Source organism: Daldinia loculata, assembly GCF_022478755.1.
Source record: "Daldinia loculata strain CBS 113971 unplaced genomic scaffold F4817scaffold_59, whole genome shotgun sequence".
Lineage (NCBI taxonomy): Eukaryota > Fungi > Ascomycota > Sordariomycetes > Xylariales > Hypoxylaceae > Daldinia > Daldinia loculata.
Genome location: NW_026054913.1, coordinates 21,519 through 43,126, shown reverse-complemented (window position 1 = coordinate 43,126; position 21,608 = coordinate 21,519). Strand labels below are relative to the sequence as shown.

The 21,608-nt window shown below is 46.4% G+C and overlaps 4 protein-coding genes across 4 annotated transcripts; 1 reads left to right on the top strand and 3 right to left on the bottom strand.

Moving 5' to 3' along the window:
- Positions 1–568: 568 nt before the first annotated feature.
- On the bottom strand, positions 569–2,219 carry F4817DRAFT_348442 (uncharacterized protein). Its single transcript, XM_049304689.1, has 2 exons — positions 1,400–2,219; positions 569–1,338 (listed from the first exon to the last, which is right to left on the bottom strand). Exons 1-2 carry the CDS (start codon positions 2,062–2,064, stop codon positions 1,218–1,220), a joined length of 786 nt encoding a protein of 261 aa, XP_049155566.1. The 5' UTR covers positions 2,065–2,219; the 3' UTR covers positions 569–1,217.
- Positions 2,220–6,186: 3,967 nt separating this feature from the next.
- On the top strand, positions 6,187–10,025 carry F4817DRAFT_348435 (Xpo1-domain-containing protein). The gene is made up of 3 exons (XM_049304688.1): positions 6,187–6,624; positions 6,698–8,246; positions 8,301–10,025. Exons 1-3 carry the CDS (start codon positions 6,613–6,615, stop codon positions 9,824–9,826), a joined length of 3,087 nt encoding a protein of 1,028 aa, XP_049155565.1. The 5' UTR covers positions 6,187–6,612; the 3' UTR covers positions 9,827–10,025.
- A 663-nt stretch (positions 10,026–10,688) lies between these two features.
- F4817DRAFT_348433 (uncharacterized protein) lies at positions 10,689–11,349 on the bottom strand. Its single transcript, XM_049304687.1, has 2 exons — positions 11,022–11,349; positions 10,689–10,966 (listed from the first exon to the last, which is right to left on the bottom strand). The coding sequence occupies exons 1-2, from the start codon at positions 11,320–11,322 to the stop codon at positions 10,923–10,925; spliced, it is 345 nt and encodes a 114-aa protein (XP_049155564.1). The 5' UTR covers positions 11,323–11,349; the 3' UTR covers positions 10,689–10,922.
- Positions 11,350–12,346: 997 nt separating this feature from the next.
- Positions 12,347–14,384, bottom strand: F4817DRAFT_348430 (peptidase). Its single transcript, XM_049304686.1, has 3 exons — positions 14,246–14,384; positions 13,043–14,161; positions 12,347–12,986 (listed from the first exon to the last, which is right to left on the bottom strand). The coding sequence occupies exons 1-3, from the start codon at positions 14,313–14,315 to the stop codon at positions 12,667–12,669; spliced, it is 1,509 nt and encodes a 502-aa protein (XP_049155563.1). The 5' UTR covers positions 14,316–14,384; the 3' UTR covers positions 12,347–12,666.
- Between the last annotated feature and the right edge of the window lie 7,224 nt (positions 14,385–21,608).

Here is a 21,608-nt window from a genome sequence, read left to right as displayed (position 1 = left end):
GTCTAGTTTCGACTAGTTAGTTCGTATGTAGTGTATGGAGTTATATTGGATAAGGGGCTCTTAGTTGATTCAGCTGACAGTCTAACACTGTTAAGTTGGCCATATCTTGGCGTAATATATATAATATCGGCTAATATCTTCAACTGTACTTTAAAGTGATAGGGTAAGGTCCTTGGGGACATTGTCGGCGGCGAATTGCCGCCATTGTTGTCGTATCCCAGTTCTAAAGGCGTCCAAAGCTGATAGGTGAGTTTCTGATGTTCCAGCCCACTGCAATTTTACTAAGATCAAGAATTATATTGAACAATATAAAAGGGAATAGTATGGAGATACCGGATGAAAATAAGGCATATCAAGATTTTGAAATAGCGCTGCAAGTAAATTATCAATATAGATAGACGACAACGTAATAAATTAAAGATAGTCGTGTGTAATACATAGTTAATACACATATGAGTGAAGTTTCATAATGGTATTCCATCAAAAGTAAGAAATGTTTCCCCTAAGCCGGCTACTCAAATCTGAATAGGTATGACCGAATACCGAATGCTACGATATTGAACTTACATTTGACCTGAGATATATTCATACGTAGCAGGATAATGTGGCGCGTAGACACGGCTAAACGACATAAACTGCTGAGAGCATGCATAACGCATTTCAGATTCAGGAGTGACATATCTAAACGCCCGAAGCAACTGAAATATGCCTGAACCGTGTGACGTTACTTACAAAAGCTATGGGAAACAGAACACAGCCGCGAATGTGTTACTTCAGCGCAAGGCGCAATAAATGCAAAAGTTGCCCTCGAATGAGAACAATAACTCTTCGCATAATTTCCCGACCGTTGGCAAAAATAACCGGTACCGAACCCCAATTGGACGACTCCCGACGATCTTCTAACAGGGATCGGAAATTACGCAGCGAAGGATCAGATGGAGATCAGCACCCACTTCACCAAATAGGAAACTATAACATTACCCTGTCAGGTACATCGTCACTAAAATTACAATTCTAAACGGCTACAATTCACAGCGAATTAAAAGCATTCATTGGGAAACAAACATCGAATGAAGTAATTTTCGTAGGCATTCGAGGCCTATTAACGCTATTAAGGATTAAGTACATATGCAACCGAACCGTTCTAGTTCGCGCCTCATATTGACATTGCCTTCACGGCTTTCGAATCATTAACAGAGAAAACCAAGATTGTTCGCTTAAGCGAAGAGAAGGGCGGCGACACCGGCAGCAGCGGCGAGGAGACCAGAGCCGGCCATGGTGGAGGCACCGGCAGTAGGGATGGGGCTGCCAGTGGGGTAAGAGCCAGTAGGAGGGTTGCTGATTTTAAATATTAGCTTTGATACTTAAGATATAGTTGTAGATTTATAGGATTACTCACGAAGCAGTGTACGAGCCAGTGGGGTAGTTGCCAGGGGCACCGGGAGCACCAGGAGCACCGGGGGCAGTGCCGACGGGAGCAGAGGGGCTGACGGTGATGGTGGAGTAGCTGACACTGGTGGTAGGGACACAGGTGGTGTAGGTGATGGGGATCACCGAGGTAGGGTAGGGAGCAGTCTCCGAAGGAGCGCCAGGGGCGGATCCAGAGGGAGAGCCAGCGGGGCTGCTGGCCGGGCCCGAGGGGACGCCGGGAGCGGACGAGGAAGGAGTAGCACTGGGGTAAGAGGGAATAGTGCCGTTGTTGAAGCTGGAGGTAGGGACAACGACGCTGGTGCTGCTCTCGACGGCGGCGACGCTGCTGCTGCTGAGAACAGGGCTGGAGGCAGGGCTGCCGGGCTGAGACTGGGAGGGAGTCTCAGCGGGGTAGCCGGGCTGGGACGCAGAAGGGACCTCAGCGGGCTGAGACTGAGAAGGAGTCTCGACGGGGTATCCAGGGACGGTCGCGGAGCTAGACACCGGGTAGACGGTGCTGCTGGTGACGGTAGACCGGGCCGGGCAGTTGGTGACGGTGGGACCGCAAGAGGTGATGGTGACATAGTCAGTCTCGTAGAGAGTGCTGCCGGCCATGGCGGCACCAGCGAAGAAAACGGCTCCGGCGAAACGCATTTTGAAGGTATTTGATATTGAACGTAAAACGAACAAGTAGTTTAAGTGGTTTTAAAAGGTGAAAAGAATGTAAAAGCTGAAAGCTTATAAGAGCGTTGTGAAAGAGTGGACGACCGAAGTCAAAGCTGAGTTAATTCACTAAAGTAGCGGTGATTGAGCTGAGGGAAAGAAGAAGGAAAGACGGTGTCGATGGAGGCGGTCGAGTATTAATAGCTTGAGCAGCACAAAGGATTCCGAATAGGGGACGATCCTCGCGGGTTGGGAAATTAAACTGGATAGACACCTCCATGGTCCTTTCAGCTAGCGTGTCCAGGGGTTTGTACAGAAGAGCACATCAGCAATGCATCGGCGGTGGAGGTTGTAGGCAAGGAACTGGCAAGGAAGCAAGTTACATAGACCAGCTGGGGTTATGTCGAAATGCCATGGGATTCGCTCCACTCGACTTTTACCAATTTGAATGACAAGGCGTGCTTTTTTCCTTGTTCACTTTGAAAGCTCCTAGTCTTTTGTGAACCTCTAGAAGAAGAAGAAAAGTTAATTATAGCAATATGTTTCAAAGGCTTCCTAGAACGCTTTGCCATTCTATCGACTTGTTTACTTTCGTCTACTTAGCTCATTGTTAACTAGGTCATATTGTCATATTCTATGTGGCGCAACGGCGTCGAACAGGTGCCATCGTTTCAAGCAAAAGGTGAAGGTGAGGGATAGATAGAGACGGTCGGTTGGTCTGTTAGGTGGCGGACGCTGACAGGGGGACTAACTCCGCAAAAAATGGCAAATCTTTACCACTTATAAAATCGACTAGGATCCAGGAACAACAGCGGAGCTGAGTACCACCGAGGAAGTATTTTAGAAGATCAGATTGGCCCTTCTAAGAGGCCACCGGCAAACAAGCATTGATTGTGTGAAACGACCTCCATATTTCGTAAAAGAGACCTAAGAGAGGCTAATGTTTAACTCACTTGGCGGTCTGGAGGGGGTAAATAGAATAGGGCTTAAAGCCTATGTATACGAGATATATCCGGGTATATCGCTGTTGGTTTTCTTAATACATACACTTACATACGCTAGGAGGCCCTTGAAGGCGTAGTGTATGTATCTACATAACATACAAACACTACATCTGTCACATGTCGATCTATGTATACGCGTATGTATTCCAACGGGAAGGTATTCCAACGGGAAGGCGAAGAGAATATCACATTAATCCGTACATACAAACGTAATTACAAAAGTATTCACTTTCCATCAAGAGGTGGGTTTCCCCGCGGCGCGTCGCTGACTTGCCGACTCGCTCGTTCGTCCAATGTTTGCTCTTTTGCTCTTCAGGGGTGTCTCCTTTTTAAGCTACCCAATTCCCACAGGAAACTGGTGGCAGCAAATCTGCGCCAATGAATCCCCCGGCGTTGCAAAAGAGCACGCTAATGCAGGAACACATGTTGGTTCTCCCTAGATGATTAGATCTACGGACCTAATATCCAAATTAAACGGGAGACCTGATTAGATCCCTTTGTCCCCTCCTCCAGTCTGTCTATGTAGTGTAATAGGATATCCGACATCGAAGAAGCAGGCGCTTGGTCCAGCTTAAACGCCCGTCTTGCTACCACCTGACATTTCGCCTAAGATGTTCTTAGTTCGCTAGGTTCTATCATTGGATATCGAGTCAAGGGTTTGCTATGCTACCTAAAATAAATAAGACCGAACAGCTCGATTAGGCAAGTAATGAGTATGTAGCACTACTAAAATGGCGCACGAAGAGCGGCTCCTCGACAATTTCTCCCTGACGATCCTGCCCATGTGGATGGATCGCTAGAGCTTAGAGGGTCTTACGTGTTATGGTTTTTACCTACCGAAAAAAAATCATCCGAAATAGAAAACGGGTCAAGTGTTATGCCAAGGCTGAACTACGAGGGATGCATAACCCATCAGTTTATTGGGTCTTGTTCCTCATTGCCACGTTTTGAAATGGTCGTTTACGGGTAGAAAGGCGAGTTAATTAAAGTACCGTATCCGATGTAGGATTATGATTGATAGTGACCAACAAAAAAAGAAATGTCGTTCAAGGATGCATAAGAACGTTGGAATACAACGTGTATTTTGGAAACACTCCGAAAACCCACCTACATATGAAGTTTCTATGTATATCCGACCGACGAGAGAGTCACTAGTAGACGTATTAAAAATGTCTTAAAACGCAAGTTACTGTACCGTGCATGTATGTAGGGTGTCGTCACGTTCCTTCATCTGAATCCATCATACATAATCCTACGGTTGGCTCCAACAAGCTTTTCGTCAGACGGCACATGTCTAATTTTAATTAGATCGTTCCGCGTATCTTGACATGTGCTTCACGAGCCCATGGGTGAACGTTACAATTATTTATTCCAAGGCGCTCGGACTACATAGATGGTAGATGGCCCCATCACCCCCGGTTTCTTGGAAGAGCTTACTTTTCTTAGGGCACGACTAAGAAAAAGGAGTATTGAATAAATTTGATTACATGATCTCGTTTCTATTCTGTTAGATATTACGAGGGGCATTGCCAATGTTCATCTTCTTCTCTCATTTATGCCATGTGATTCCCATCTCTTAACCTACGCCAACCCTCGTCTATAATGGCGACATGAGAGATCTCCTTTCCCGAACCGAGCTTTGGTCATTCTCAACTTGTTGGCCATAGTCGTGAGACCAACTGACGGCTACCTCGAAGATTTGTCTGAAGACATCGACGGCAAAGACCAACCCATTGTCAAGTTCACCGAATATTAGCTGAGCTTTCTATACTGCTGAGAGATCAACACTACAGAAAGACGAGCACTAAATGGGAGACACCGTCCTCGACTATTGATGATGCCTCAGTCATGGTCCCATGTGATAGTCGAGAAAACCTAGTTACCAATTGGTCGCCATCAGCTAACTTATAAGTCCGATGAATAGCGGTGGTCTCGGTGGCTAGGCTATCATTGTCAACCTACCAATCTTCGTTGATCGTGATAAAAGAGTATAATAGTTGACCGGCTTTACTATTGATGCTATATTTAGTTTCCGAGTCCGATTTCGAGCCGATCGATGCATATTTATTCATTCGAGCTTCAATATTCCGTATCAGTCGAGCTGTCGATGGTCTAGATCCAACGGGCTATACCGATGTGCACTTCCCTACTTAAGTGCTTACCTGATCTTACGAATAAGAGACGAATTTCAAGCTTTGAGACGCATTTTCACCTCTAGCTAGTATTGGATAATATCTTGACGTTAAAGATTCCAATATGAATGGCACAGCAGTTTGAATGCGATCCCTATTGATGAGGTTTCGAGTAGTGCTTGGAGAAATAGCCATGCTTCGTGAGTATAGCTAGGTATTCTCAGGGGAGCCTAAGTCTTGGATATGAAGAAGCCAAAGGGTGATATAGTCTGCGACTATAGCATGTGAGCAGACCTCATGGTGATGTGATTATACGTTGGGGATAAATCTCTTGGTCCGAGGACGATAACTCAAGCAGAAATCGCTACTCTTCACGTCTCGACTCTAGTAGGTTCTAGTCCTTTCATTAGACAGGTCTAAGGCGGGAGATATGATTTCATAAGGCTGAGGGGATAATGTGGCACTTTAGGGCAGCGCTAAAGATATCATGCCATATTTATCTGTTTATCTTATGTGTAAAAAGCCTCGTACGGTCTACTCCGTCGGTTTGGAAGATAGCCTGGGAGATACGACGTAGTGTTTCAACAGAAAGCAATAGTACGAAAAAAACACGATAATGATAGTTGCGGTAAATTAATTTAGAATCTTAATTATCAATTATTAATATTGCCGGGGTATTTTTTATACTTCTTTCATCTGTAGGCGCTTAATGTTATCTGTTATCCTTTAGTATAACTAAGGCATTCTTTAACATGTCCCTCCCGCTTATTGACTGATAATAATATGATAGTTGCATGTATGCATTTAAAGCATCTATAATTGAGGCCTAGGCCTGAGGTCCACTGCGGGGAGAAAGACCTAATCAGGCTCACCGCTTGCCCAATTACGCCTAAAGTTGACATGTAGAAAGAGATTTAACGCTAAATCGAGTAAGTGGGGGGAAAGAATGCCTCAAAGGAAGGCTCAGAGCGGGTTAAGAAACAGGTAAGGCAAGTGGGATGGCGGGCAGCCAAAAAAAAAAAAGACACAAGAATGTCATCGCTTTTTATGACTTGAATTGACATCTAACATAAAAATTAAAAAAAGAACGCCATCCATAATCTAATAACTATCAACCCTTGCGATTTCCCGCGACCGCTACTCCTCTTCTTGACTTCCTAACAAACAAAACTCCCTGGCATTGAACCCTATTAAATCCCAACTGTACTATTACTTGTTACCTACCTACTTGGTAAATACCATTGGAGCAACCACTTTTACCTAACAACGCTCTTTGTCTCTGGATCATGGTAAAGCAGCATGCTGCATGAATCTATCGTAATCGCCATAGCATCCTCAGATATTGTTGATACGTGATATAGCCTGGACATAGTTGAAGGGCTCGGGTCCGGCGTCTTAGCAAGATGGAATCTCAGGTAGATGATCTTTCATACCCATCGTCGTCGCAGAGCTTAGTTCATCGACTGACCTGACTTCTATACCATATAGATCGAGAATGCCATTGAGATCGCATGGAATCCTAACTCCGACCAAGCCCTGAAAACACAAGCTTTCGATTATCTACATCAACTACGTGCCGATCCTCATGCATGGCAAGTCTGTATCGGTCTGTTTGCTAGAACCCCGAGGTCCTCCGATGTCGTCCGACTCGTCAGCCTCGAGATAGTTAATAATGCTATACACGTGCAATCCCTCGACACCCAGGCCTTGCTCAGCCTTAGAGATGCTCTCCTGGCCTACGTGCAATCCACCTACGGCACCAACCAATCCCAGATAGATTCCCCTACCTTGCAGAACAAACTCACTCAAACCCTCACCTTACTTTTCGTCTCATTATACAAGCAAGGTTGGGAAAGCTTCCTCGACGATGTACTAGCTCTCACGATCCTACCTGGAAGCAACCAACGTGACAATGTCCCGGGTGTCATACTCTATCTACGCATTCTCAGCTCTATCCACGACGAGATTGCCGACGTCTTGCTTGTGCGTCAGGACGTCCAGGCCCGTAGCCATACCGAGCTCAAGGATCTAATGCGGGCGCGCGATGTTGGGAAGGTAGCCCAGTCTTGGCAGGATCTTCTTGCTCAGTATGGAAATCAGGATGATGCCATCATCGAGATGACTCTTAAAGTTATCGGCAAATGGGCTAGTTGGATTGACATATCTCTTATCATCAACGACGGCATGCTGAGCTTGATCCTTCCGTTGGTCGGTCGCTCCAACAACTCCGGCAGCGAGGACAAGGTCAGGGATGCTGCAGTCGAGGCATTCACTGAGATTGTAGGCAAGAAGATGCGTCCGGCTGACAAGGCCGAAATGATATCATTCCTCAATCTACGAGATATCATATCCCAGATCATAGCCAGCCCTCCGCTAAACGAATTTAAAGGCACTCCTAGATATGATACTGACCTGGGCGAAGCCGTCGCCAAATTAGTTAACACCGTCGTAGCCGACATCGTTAGAGTCCTAGAAGACCGATCTACTGATGATTCTACTAGAGCTAAATCTAACCAGCTCCTTCACGAATTCATCCCCTTCTTACTACGATTCTTCTCGGACGAATACGACGAGGTATGCTCTACCGTTATACCGTCGCTCACGGATGTCCTAGCCTATTTCCGCAAACTCTCCGAACTGCCCCCTTCCTTCTCTGAAACGCTGCCTCCGATCTTGAACGCCATCATCATGAAGATGCGGTACGACGAGACGTCGTCTTGGGGAAATGAAGATGAGCAAACAGACGAAGCAGAGTTCCTAGAGCTGCGGAAGAGACTTCAAGTACTGCAAAAAACAGTAGCAGCTGTTGACCAGAACCTTTATGTCGAGGTTCTATCTAATCTGGTCGCGAATACCTTCCAGACCCTAGATGAGCGAGGGTCACAAATGGACTGGAGAGATGTCGACTTGGCTCTTCACGAGATGTCTCTATTCGGCGAGCTTGCGATGCCTAATCAGGGACTAGGCCCCAAGAGCCAGCCCTCTCCAGTTGCATCGGAACGACTTATGGCAATGATGACCAAAATGGTACAATCTGGTATGTAAAATTCAGGATCTGGGCTGGTAGACGTGCTAACCGTTATCCAACCAGGAATCGCAAATTTCCCGCACCCAGCAATTCTTTTGAATTACATGGAAATATGTGTCCGCTACTGTGCATTTTTTGAGACTCAACCCGCACTAATCGGTCAGGTTCTCGAAAATTTCGTCCGCCTTGTGCATCAGGACCACGTTAGGATTCGTACACGCTCGTGGTATCTCTTCCATCGTTTCGTGAAGCACCTGAGAGCCCAAGTGGGGAATGTGGCCGAGACAGTCATCCAGTCTATCAGCGATCTTCTCCCTATCCAGGCTGAAGTACCAGGAGAGGATGCCGATGACGATATGTCCTCCGACCAAACCGATAACTCTGCGAGTGCCGTCTTTAACAGTCAGCTCTACTTGTTCGAGGCTATTGGGTGTATTTCGTCTACCAGTGCGACTCCGGTAGAAAAGCAAGCGCTTTACGCCCGCTCGGTCATGGATCCCTTATTTTCCGATATGGAGCAGCACCTCCCTAGAGCTAGGAACAGTGATGCTCAAGCCATACTTCAGATACACCATATCATCCTAGCTCTAGGTACACTGGCACATGGGTTTTCGGACTGGACGCCCGGGGCGAATTCTTCGAACCAACGGCCACCTCCGGCAAAAGCCCTATCCGACGAGTTCGCACGCGCCGCCGAGGGTATACTAATCGCGCTCAGCGAACTCAACACTTCTTCCGAAATCCGCACCGCTTGTAGGTCGGCATTTTCGCGCCTGCTTGGCGTGCTGGGGTCCGCTGTGCTTCCACAGCTTCCTCAATGGATCGACGGCCTCTTGTCTAGAAGCTCGTCGAAGGACGAGATGGCCATGTTCCTCCGCCTCTTGGACCAGGTCGTCTATGGCTTCAAGTCGGAAATCTATGAGGTACTCAACCAATTACTAACGCCCTTGCTACAAAGAGTCTTCGGCGGTCTATCAGAGCCAATTAACGGTACTGACGATGAGATCCAACTTGCCGAGCTCCGTCGCGAGTATCTAACATTTATTGGAGTTATCTTAAACAACGATCTCGCCGGGGTACTCGTGTCGGAGGCAAACCAAGGCTTTTTCGAATCACTAATCACCTCCATCCTAACCTTAGCTCGAGATATCGGCCCAGGCTCGGGAAGCCTCCCGGCGAGTCGGTTATCCCTCGGGTTACTCGCGAAGATGGCGGGTGCCTGGGGCGGACCGGATGTAGCAAACATCTCGGCAAATCCGTCAGCGCCCACCGGATCTCCATCACCTGCAATCCCCGGTTTCGATCAATTCCTCATTGATAGGTTTCATTCCGTATGTTGGGAAGTTCTTCGTGATCCACAGTTTAACCCGGCCGGGGATGCTCAGGCCAAGCTAGTCCTCCACGAGATCGCTGGGCTAGAGCAGGCCGTATACCTCAAGACGGGAGGGACATTTTTGGAACACCTGCAATCAACCCTTTTCCCCGGCCTCGGCATTGATGGGAATGATTTCCTGCGAGCCATGACTACGTCGACAGACAAGAAGGCTTTTTCAAAGTACCTACAGGGTCTAATGAAAGAGTCGAGGTGATCCAAGGGATGGGAGGTCATGGCTGGGAACAGAAGATATGGACAGAAATGATGTCCAATTGCATAAACAGGAGTTTGGCTCACTATACCAACCGCAATTTCGTTGACTATAGATGAACGTCGGAATTGAAGCTAGCTAGCAATGGCGAGATGTCGTTAGCAAGTAAATGAACAGAGAAATAAAGTCACAATATCACTCTCCTAGTAGCTTAAAATAACGTGCATTGAAGTAGAGAAACACTAGTGTTGACAACTAGCTTCCTATAAAAACTGCTTGGAATAAATGACTAACTATGCAAAATGACTACCTGGTGGGAGCAACGGTCATTGTGGTGACTGTGCTCCCTACCTACTGCTAGAAGAGGCTAGCTGGCCAGCAGTCATGGTCTCGCCAGGAAACCATATTATTATCAACGGATAATAAGTAGTAGAGTCCTGCTAAAAAACAAAAACCTTAGGGTAGGTAGTTTAGGGATCAGTTCACCTCGGGGCGAAACCAACTAGGCCAAGTTTTGCCTTTCACCACGAGCGACGTGGTAAGAAAGGGAAGAGTAAACTTTCCTAAATTGTCGACGTATCAGATGAGCCATAGGATGGGTTCATCTGAAGTCGAGGGTGAAAAACATGAGAAGAGATGATGATGTTGTATGAGTTAGGACGGTATGGTTTCCAACCGTGAGTAATCCGTTCGTTGGATTTTAGTCGAATCATCTATGACCGAGCTCGTTTGGGCTCGTCCCGATGCCATATAGTCCAGTGTTCTAGGTCTGTCATCCACTGAGGTTTTCAGAACCCTAGATATCCAACCTCCTCCCTCTCCCCTTTTTCGTTTTTTAGTACTTATTCCCCCTCTCCCCTTTCCAGTTTCCTGTCTCCTATCCCACCTCAACCACCCCAAATTCCAAAAGGGAAAGAAAAGCAAGTGAGCACTCCCGCAGCAATCTTAAAATAAGAAAGCATCATTACTTCAACCCCCAGAAATCAAAAACAACCCCCATCTCCATCTCCGTCTCTCACTCTTTGCTTAGCAGCATCGCAGTGCAGACAGACCCCCCTTCCCCCCCCAACCCCGACCTACTGCTCCGGGCGCATATCTCCTACCGCCCCGAAGTAGCCCTGACTAGCCCTGATCTGGTCCACCGTAAGCCCGTACTCAGGCACACTGCCAATAAGCAAGTTCCTGACTCTATTCAAAGTAGCGAGCAAATTTAACGGATCCGCCCGGCAGCGGATCCCGCCGTAAACCGGGTCGACGGTAGTCAGGCCGGTCAGGACCTCGAGGTCGGCGAACGTGTGCGCGCTGACTAGCAGGCAGAAGTGGAAGCCGCAGAGGAAAGTCGCGGTGCACATATCCTGCTGCATGCACACCGCGCAGTCCGCGTGGGCACGCTCGGGGAAGGGCAGCTCGGATAGCGGGAAGGAGCCTGACGTGTAGTCGTTGGTGAAGAGCCAGTAGGCTTCCCAGTAGGTTAGGCCTAGGCGCTGGAGGGTTGGCATGGAATGGGTGCGAATGCCAGGGGGAGGGGGTGTTGGGGAGCGGCAGAGAAGGGCGGTGTTGTTAGGGTAGATTCCTGATGGTACTGAGTGGAAGGCCCTGTATACGGGGTCGTTAGAGCTAGGTAGGTTGCGGGGCGTGGGTCGCCAGTCGAGGTGGACTGTGGCGTTGCTCGACGAGGAATTCATCGTTGCTGCTGTCGACGGTGACGTTTTGATCATGTGTCTATTCTCTCTCTCTCTCTCTCTGTCTATGTCGATTTGCTATCCAGCAGAAGACGTATCGTTACTTGACCTTCGGGGTAGATTGCTATTCAGCAGCTGGTCGACTGGGCTATTAGCGCCAGAAGACTTGTCGGCAGCGACGTTTGGCTAGAGCCGCGTCTCTTTGGTATGCGTTAGAAGTGTCGAGATAGGGGCGATGAGGTTGAGAATAGGAAAAGGAGGCGACGCTTACTTAATAATCAAGGCTTGCGTATGCTGCTTTGTATCGGTAATCAGATTTAAATGATTAATCTATAGGTTTAAAGCAGCTTTTGTGCTGATTTCGGTTGTATATCAATGGTTGTCAACATGCACAACCCTGAGATGTGTGCGCCTCTCGTTTGGGGATGACCCGAGTGAATGTAGGAGATGGGGGTTTGAATGACTGACGTCAAACGAGCAGACGAGCAGGCGTCAAAATTGAAAGTAACTATGATTGAATGCTACTGGCAATCGCACATAATAATACCGATTCACACTTGTGCTCTAGGGTTGATGGATAGAAGATGGCGACGATAATAGTATCGAAGACGATGAGTAGTTGATGGGAAACGACCTCTGCCAGAGAGAACTACTTCATAGAGAGAAGCGGAGGCGTGGAGAGAAGAGGAGGCGTGGATAGAAGAGGGAGAGTGGAGGAATATAAATATTGTTGGTTCGTTCAGAATAGCTTGGGAAAGACGGTAAGACTTCGACGCTCTCAAGCTTCTATGGGGAGTGATTAAGGTCGTGGCGCTTAGCTATCATACTATATTCACTTTCTGCTACTACATGGAAGTGAGGCTAAGCTGCCTACCCTGCTATCCCCTCTTTGAAACTACTAGAGACGGTAACTGAAGACCTCTATAGTGGTAGATTCTTAGTGGTATGGTATAGTGTATACCTGTATACCTGTATATTGTATATTGTATATTACAGTCTAACTACCCAACACACATTGCTCACGGTCTGCTTTGGTGGCACTAGTGCCGTTTTATAGTTCTTCATTGCCCGTGGTTGGATCAGTTTAGGTTTTTTTTTGTAGAAGTATAGACTCTATACTCTATGACTATGCCCTGCCACAACCCTATAGGGTATGTCGACCTAATCAACAAATATTTTAGCCTCGAGGTCCGAGTAATGTGACAGATACCCATCAAATAACTTGATGGCATGCTCAACATCATAAGTTCCTCCCGTCTCGCGGATGCTATGCATGCTTAACTGGGGATTACCCAAGTCCAAGGTGCGAACGCCAAGTTTAGCAGATAGCATAGGTCCGATAGTGCTGCCGCAAGACGAGTCATTCCTAACGACGAATAGCTGCAAGGGCACGCCCGCATGCTTTGCTGCCTCCTGCAATAAAACGATACCAGGAGAGTTCGTGGCGTAGCGTTGGTTTGCGTTGATCTTGATTACAACACCTTGAAGATTCCAAGTTAGGGCTAACACTTAGTTTTCCAAAGATTTAGGATCATACCTTTGTTTATTTCTGGCTGATGGTTTGACTCGTATTTACCAACATAGTTAGGGTGAACCGAGTGAGCCATATCGGCCGAGACTAGGAACGATGCCGCCATCGTCTGCTCAAAGGCAGTTGACAGGTCTATCTCAGGGTCCGAGCTAATGTGCTCCCAAGACTTGTCAGATGCCGAATCTCCATGCCCTTTACCAGCAAGAATAGACAGTCGGCGGACAACAGCGGGTAGTAAATCTGAGTTTGCGCCCTGGGCCGATGTCGAACCAATTTCTTCGTGGTCGAAGCAAGTGATTAAGCGAATACTGGTCTCATCATCCAGGGTTCGGGACGAGACCGAGTTTATCAACCCCATTACGCTGCAGTAGGTCATGTTTAGGTTATCTAGCCTGGCCGAATATATAAATTCCTCGTTCAACCCGCCAAGGCATGATTTTTGGACGTCGTAGAGGACCATTTCAAAATCGACTACATCAGTCACCTGCACTCCGGCGTGTTCAGCAATTAGCTCGATAATGTACGGGTGGTGGCGGTCGGTTATCTCCTTCAGTGGCTGGAATGTCTCTTCGGAATCCTCCTTCGAACCTGACGGCTTAGGGGCTTCACTTTGGCCGGTCCTATTCAGCTCGGCAGCCACCATGCCGGCGATGGGAAATAGTTCAGTCTCCTTGTTAGGATTGAACTCAGACGACCGATCAAGGTGAATAGCGAGGGTGGGAATGCGAATGATAGGACGGTCGACCTTGACGAGCTTCTGAATAAAGTTCCCCTTTCCATCCTTGACCAGGGTACGACCGGCAATGGACAGGTCTCTGTCGAACCAACTATGCCAGATGCCACCGCCGTAGGTCTCAACGCCAACCTGCAGAAATCCAACGCTACTCTTTTTACTGACGGGTTTTAGACGCAGACAGGGAGAGTCTGTGTGAGCACCGAGCATGGCAATAGGGTTTCCAGGCTTCCACTTGGCGCCTATAGCAAACGCTACGATAGTCGAGCCATTCCGGGTCATATAGTACTTTCCACCGGGTCGGAGGGTAGAAGACCAGTTATCACGTTCTCTTACAGGAGCGAAACCAGCTTTTGCTAGCCGCTCGATGGAGTTGTGAACGGCATGGTATGCTATAGAGGGGGGTTGTTAGCGATGAGGGACGGAGATGGGGACGCCGAGAACTGATGGGAGAGGTGGGATTATGAGAGCCATACGTGTTGGAGAGGCGTTGACGAAGTCTAGAAAGTCCAAAGCTGATCTAGGCGGCGCCATTCTGTAAGCCATGAAGATTGTGTATCAGGTAAGTGTATAGTATTGTGTATTTAAAGTATAATACCTAAAGTATGATAATATGTGGTGGTACTATGTATACCCGATAAAGATGGATAAAGATAAAGATAAAGATAAGTGACTAATCATCACGCTAGTCCAAGTTTGATGCTAATAGATATGCGATCGACCGGGGTTCTCTCTCCACAGCCCACCTACCGGTTTTAGCTTCCTGTTATCCGTCTGCCGTCGTGTTACCGGTGAATTCGATCAAGTCGGGTCGATCTTGAAAATCCCCTTGTAAAAAGTTTAAACTTGTCGATTACTCAACGTTCTTATTTGATCCAAAGCTTAACTCAATACTGGTACCTAATATGCTACATCCTAATATGCTACCTACCTACCTATACATGCTTAACTCCTACCACACATTTTATACTCGACGATAATGGCAGATACATATGTAATTGAGATCGTCTACCCCATCAACTAGACTTGCATCATTTACGTCTAAGCGCTCCTTTTGCTATCCCGGTGTCTGGCACTCAGTCTCGCGAGTAAGTGGTTGCTCATGTATGTAGTAACACTAATCGCTTGCAGGTCTATGTGTTGTGCCGCATACATTAGAGAAAGTGGCTTCTGGTGATTCTAGAAGGGGAAGACCGAAGGTAGTAAATCGAAGCCGCTCTTTTTTTTCCTTTCTCGGACGCCATGACCTTTTTTCTGATGCGTTTTGTGCTACACACAAGCAAATAAGATGGCCAACTTGGCCGGCAAACAGAATTGGACAGATGCAAACCGACACATTTGGAACATCAGGCGCTCCCTACGCCCACCGCCCGCATTCTGCGCATATTCTGCTACATATTCTGCAGAATGAAGTGGCGCTTGGATTGCTATTAAGCATGTCTGTTATTCTACGTCCCTTTCCTTTCTCTCTCTCGTATATTTGGACAGAGTGAGGCGAAGAGAATAAAAAAAAATAGAAGGAGTCCAACAAATTTACTAAGATACTTTTGCGCAACCCACAACGATGCTAGGCACCGGAGGAGCTAGACAGCTATAACAACTACCTAGACAAGGCCAAGCGGACAGGGCTCTTAGTTGTTGGCAACATTTCCATTGGACCCGGTAAGCGAACGCACCCTGTGGAGTAAGAATTCTAAAGACTAAAATAAGATGATCCGCTGTCAGGGCAAGGGATTCCCAGCTTCTACCACACTTAAACCTGGCTTAAACCTAGCTCTCATTTATTAAAGATGGAAGATCTCGAGGGCCCCAAAACTTCTGTCCACGTCTTCGGGAATCTCTCGAGTCCCCTAGTCTTAGGTACCCGTTCGAGTCCTCTCTTTTCTTTTTCTTCTTCTCGCATACGTTAAATTCACCGCCTTATTTTTCTTTGAAGCTTTCCGGCGGAGAGCCGGGTACAATGATGCCATTCAGGTGTAGATGTGTAGATAATACATACATATCTGTCACACGTACTGAGTGAGCCTGTTGGTCGCGGGGTTGTCGTCCGACCCCTTCTTTACGGCGGGATCCGGAAGATGTCTTCCCAGTTTTTGGTTCCTTTTCTGAGTTTTGACCAGGCGTCGATGCATCTTACTACTATGTACTATGTTATGGTACTCCGCCCACCCTTTTGAGATGCACGCATATAGCGGGCTAGTAGTCGTGGTACAATTGCCGACTAATGTATGCTCATATTGCAAGCACTCCCTTCCTTTTATTAGTGACATGTATATATGTATATATATGGGGTATAATACAAATTGCCATGATGCTTCATATTAGGTTCTCTTTGGAGAGATTTTCTGGTTTGTATAGGATACGTATGCTCTGAGATGGACGTGGTCTTGATTCGTACGTAGGTAGGCTTGGTTAGGTAAAGACGCATACAGTATGAATTATAACCAAATTTTCGGTCATGTATCGTACGCAGTTTGGTACTTCATATTGAATTTCGGTACTTGTCGATATGCCCCATTCGATTCTTCCGAAAGGCAGCCAATCAAAGTATCTAACCAGACTATCTAGCCCACTCTGGAAAATCAGGGGTCTCTTTTGAGGCAAGGGGGTTGATCAGAGCAAGAGCCTTGCCCAGTTGTCATGATGGCTGAAAAGAAACCCTATAGTTACAAGGAATAGTAAGGAATAATTACAAGGAATACGGGAGGTTTGTACATATCACGAGGGCGTACTCCAATGGCTACTCCTTACCTACATACATACATACATAGGTAGCCATCTACGTAGTTGGTAGTCTATCTCATAATGAGGCCTCATCAAACTTCGAAAATGCTTCAATTGCTCTTCTCCCATCTGGGATAAGATTATGTATATTGGCTTAAGCAAGATTTGACGTTCTTAGGTGTTTAAATCTTGGACGGACTCTTCAACTTACACATGATGGTGGGCAGGTGGCGCGAATCCTAATTGGTTCTGCCGCGCTATTATGATTAGCTCGCCATCGGCTAGATTCATAGCGTACGATACCTTCGCGACTTTCGCTACCTAATCTAGAGTCCAGACGTCGATGGCGGTCGTTGATAGAGTAGCTATCTAGCCCGTGGGGGAGGCCGTCCATCACACAAAATGCCCCGTCTTCCGAGAAATAATCCGCCTTAAGCATTGACTGGCTGACTGGCGCTCGAACTTATATACTCGTTTATAGATTCATCTGCTTCTTAGATTCATGCCGCTTGTGTTAATATAGATGAACTGTTAATTTGCGCATGCTGGCTTATCTATAAGAAACTGGACTAAAATGTCATACAATACCTAACTAGTGAGGATATCTGCATACACATAGCTCCCGTTGATCTACTACATGCATGTACATCGTGTGCCTCGTTGACACGAACATTGCGGGTCCTCCGGTTTGTACCATAATAAGTACCCCCCAAGATTTCTAGTAAGGGAATCAAGAAGAACCGGGTACTTAGGCAGTACTTGGCTCGTTTGGATCCAGATACCCACACACATCCCATCAACATCGTAAGGCAGTATCGCGAAAGAGCTAAGGATCCTTTGAACAGCCATTGGTATCTCGAGGAAATAGGATGGATATAGGATTCAAGTTGGTTTAGGCAACGTAATCATCTTGAGTTACCCTATGAATCACTTATACTTCGATAGAGGAGCGAATTTCTATTTACTTTGTATCAAGTAATAAGCCTTAGCTTGGAATGGAGAGGTAATGAACAGGCCTGGTAACAGTCATACCTTGTAGTCTGCGTGTTGTACGCATATAAGTGCCTATCATAGGGCATATTTGACTCCGAGGAGGATAGCTGTAAGCCAACAGATACAAGTGGCGGGGTTTAATAGGAGCAACCGTCACATTGCCGCCAATCGAATCGTATTAAGTTAGAAATAAAATGCCATTCGTTCATCTAACGACGACGACGAATTTTCTATTCATTTTATTCGGTCTCAAGTTTTCAAAACGTATGTTTTTTATGTATATTCCGAGCAGTTAGATTAGATGACGCCAAAGATTTGTCCGTACGCGCATCGTAGACCTAATAAGGGCGGACTCTAGCATCAAAATTGGAAATATTAGCACGGATGTGGATATGTGTTGGATGTTATAGGTTCTCGGCACTTCGTAGAGAGTAGAAAACACTACAAACCCTTTAGATGTGGCACATTTTGATCTGATTCCGGTTTGGTGAAGGAGGGCAATCTGACACTGGCTGAAACAAACAGGGACGCCAAGCTAGCTGAGCTGAGTCTATTTTCAACCCAAGTGCCTCACGAACCCGGAGGTTTGGCAACACATTTCAACCTGAAATAGATATTGTTCCTGGGAGGGAATTGGGAAAGATGGCTATGGTGGGTTATCTTTTCTTCTTTGGTTTTGCTAACTACGGTAAACTACCTAATCTTTACCTTATACGATTCTACTTTTATATAGTCAGAACATGATGTAGGATATCAGGCAATTGTCCCGCTCGATAGGTATTAATGGTATGAACTATTCCTTCCCGGTACCGAAGGCTGGGGACGCGTGGTACTGAGCGTGGTACCCTATCGCATGTGGAAGTATACTTAACTGCATGGGGGTGCTTCCTCTTGTAGTAATCGTGGGGGGGAAGACAAAGTCCAAATACGCACGAATAAGCGTTTTGTCGATAGATGATGCATAACTTCTTCATCCCATATGTGGGTATACCTACCTAGTTCCCGTCTGTCTTAATCTACAGATTTAGTTTACGGATTGTAAATCTTGTCGATCATCTCGCCTGCTTCTATGTACTAAAGCTAGCGGTGGTCAATCTTCAGCGTTGGAGGGGCGTCGAGTAAGATCGCCCGAGCGGGGAAAGATAGGTTAGCCAGCCTTATGAGATAGATGTTGGTGATTGACCACGAGTAGAGGGAAATGTGAGGCTGACTCGACTCATTACGTACGTGTCTACTATAGTTACGCCGTGCTTATGATGCAGAACTTGTGAGAGTCTAGGTACACATATGTCATAAGGTGCTTCGCACTACATTACTCACATTACTCGTGTCATATGTCTACCTACTCACCGATGCGCTGTGGTATCAGGCTTCCTGCAACTTATAAGTCCTCACCGTAAAGTGACTCGGTCATCTCCTGGAAATATCTAAGTAGGCTACCGAATGATTACTTGCCTATATTCTGATTGATCGACAGAGTCTAGTGTGGGGGTTTACCGACATGTACAGGAGCTGGGTCGGCGTAAGAAGCACGTCTTGTCCGGCATAAGCACGTATCGTGCCTTCGCGGGGCTGCCTCAATGTGTATATTAGATATAAGTACCGACTATTCAGGTCCTATCTACGCTGGCGTCGGTATTCGCGCTGGGTGATCATGTAGATCTGGGAGATAAAATAGAACCTAAAGAGCGCCGCGTTTTATTACAAGTTCGTTTTATGACATTGGCCGAGATGTTGGCGTGTCACAACACGGGGTCATGCTACCGCTAAATAATTTCATTATCACGAGGTTTACATGTATTCGTCATACCCACCTTCGCATGGCTAGTAGCTTAGTAGAGCCGCCGACTGTTTGCTACGCTAGACGCAGCCAGGTAGTTAGCGATCTCTAAACGTCTGAGCTAAAACATTGTGAGAACATTGATTCCGTTTCGACTGACGGCGAGGACACTGCCAACTTATGACATACCGTCCGTTTCTTGGGAGCGTTTTCTCGAGGCGTACAAACTGGGATAGGTATATCAATGGTCAGGCAGGATGAACGATCCCCGATTGAGACTTGGAAGATGCGGATAGCAATTAAAGAGTCATCCGGCCAGGTTTATGGGCACTCGGGGTTCTTGGAATTATTCGAATAGGTAGAGATAAGAGTGTTTCGAGGGGCTATGGTAGTCCCCTTCATAAAAGATATCAACGGGAGTATGACAAAGTAAGCAATACAGATCAAAAGTTTGTATACATAGCATTGTGCTAAGATATCCTGGTATGGGGGGCGATATTGAGCTCGAGATCCCTGGTCGAGATGAATCTCACCTAGTGGATTCTGAGGATCCTTGAAGTGCTATCGCTTGCAGAATCAGCAGCCATATTATGTTTCTTTAACATCCAGAGGAGTTATCTCGCGCTGTAGACTATGTACTTACTTATGTTGCATACCGACCGCCGTGTGCATACGCCCTCATGCTAGCTGACGTGTGGCTTTACCTATGTTGGTAAGATAAGACGGTCTACGCAGAGCGGGCGAGAGGAAACGAGCGAGAGCTATCTGAGTAATTATATAGGGAAAAGAAAATTAGAATCGTTGGCTGACCTTAACTCACGATGGTCCCATCTTAATGAATATCCGGACCTCGTAAGAAACCTTCACTGAGAAATTAAGAAAGAAAATGAATCCAGTGCGATTATATTTACAAGGTATTCTACTGGTATACGATTTGTATACTATGACTGAAAAGGTTAAACGACATAGGAAAACGGTTTAGATCGAGACGGCTATCCTAGCTACCCAGTATAAGTGGCCCAATATTCCAGTCGATTTTAATGACAGCTAAAACAGCCCCAACCCAGCAAAGATGCCTTAAGTTTTTCTTTATTTTTTTCTTCTTGTTCAATGCGAAGAGCTCCGTCTTATGTACGTAGGTAGGTACCTATGCTTTACACCCCTGCTCAAAAAGCCCGCCCAATTTCGTCAGATTGATGAAGGGTATAAAGCTCCCTCGACTGCGAACAACTCGTATATACATATAAATATTGGCTAAATATTGGCGATCGCGATGATAAACATTCGTCTTCTTGCATGTAGGTAAAGTAGGTAAACAGGTGCGTACTCGGTGCTTGGTTCATAAGAAGTTTGCAACATCCCACTAGGTAGGTATCAGTTGGTTTTGGATGTCTACCTCTCGCATACACACACACACGCACACATGGACATGGCCATAATATAGGTACATAAATGTAAGTACATGTAGCTTTCTTGTCAATTTCCATACATGTACCTAAGGCAGGGCCCTTGACTCTTCGTGCATACGTGTACCCGTACTAGTTTAAACCTTACATGTACGCATACATAATGCAGTACCCAGGTACACCTGAGAGCTACTGTGCCTAGAGCTACCGTACCTATAGATAACGTACCTGGGTACTTGGGCTATAAAACGTTTTTTACATAGTATGATACATGTACCTACTTTAATGTAGGTACGTGCGCGACTTGCAGATATTTAGACCCAATTGAACGACTTTCGAGAGCAACCAGAAGCGAAACACAGCCAACCCCAAATAAGTATTCTTCTTCCTCTTTTCTATTTCGGTGACCGCCTCACTACCATAACCTTTAATTATCCTTACATACCTACCTAAGTGATAAGTGGCATTATTCAAGCCAGCTCAGCAAGACCCGAGACTTGCTCATTTTCTCCTTTGCTGCTTAGGATTTGTTTGGGTCTGTTTAGATTCTACTATTTCGACTACCTATTTTGACTACCTATTTCGACTACCTATTTCGACTACCTATTTCGACTACCTATTTCGACTACCTATTTCGACTACCAAGTTTTTCGCGACGTTGCGAATCGACCTACAATCGCCGTTCCGAAGGCTTGGCCCCGTTAGAAACCTCCCGTTCACTTTCAACTCCCGTAGATCCCGTCGTCTTTGCCCGTTAAAGAATTCTACGCGAGACAGGCGATAATCCTATTTGGTAAGTTCATCTTCCTTTTCATCTACCTGCCAAACCTGCCAACCTATATGGCCCTACATGCTTTCTACCTACATGGTACTTTCTCGGTAGTTGGCCTATTAGGACGTACCGGCAATATCTTTCCAACTCCCGTTTCCCATATT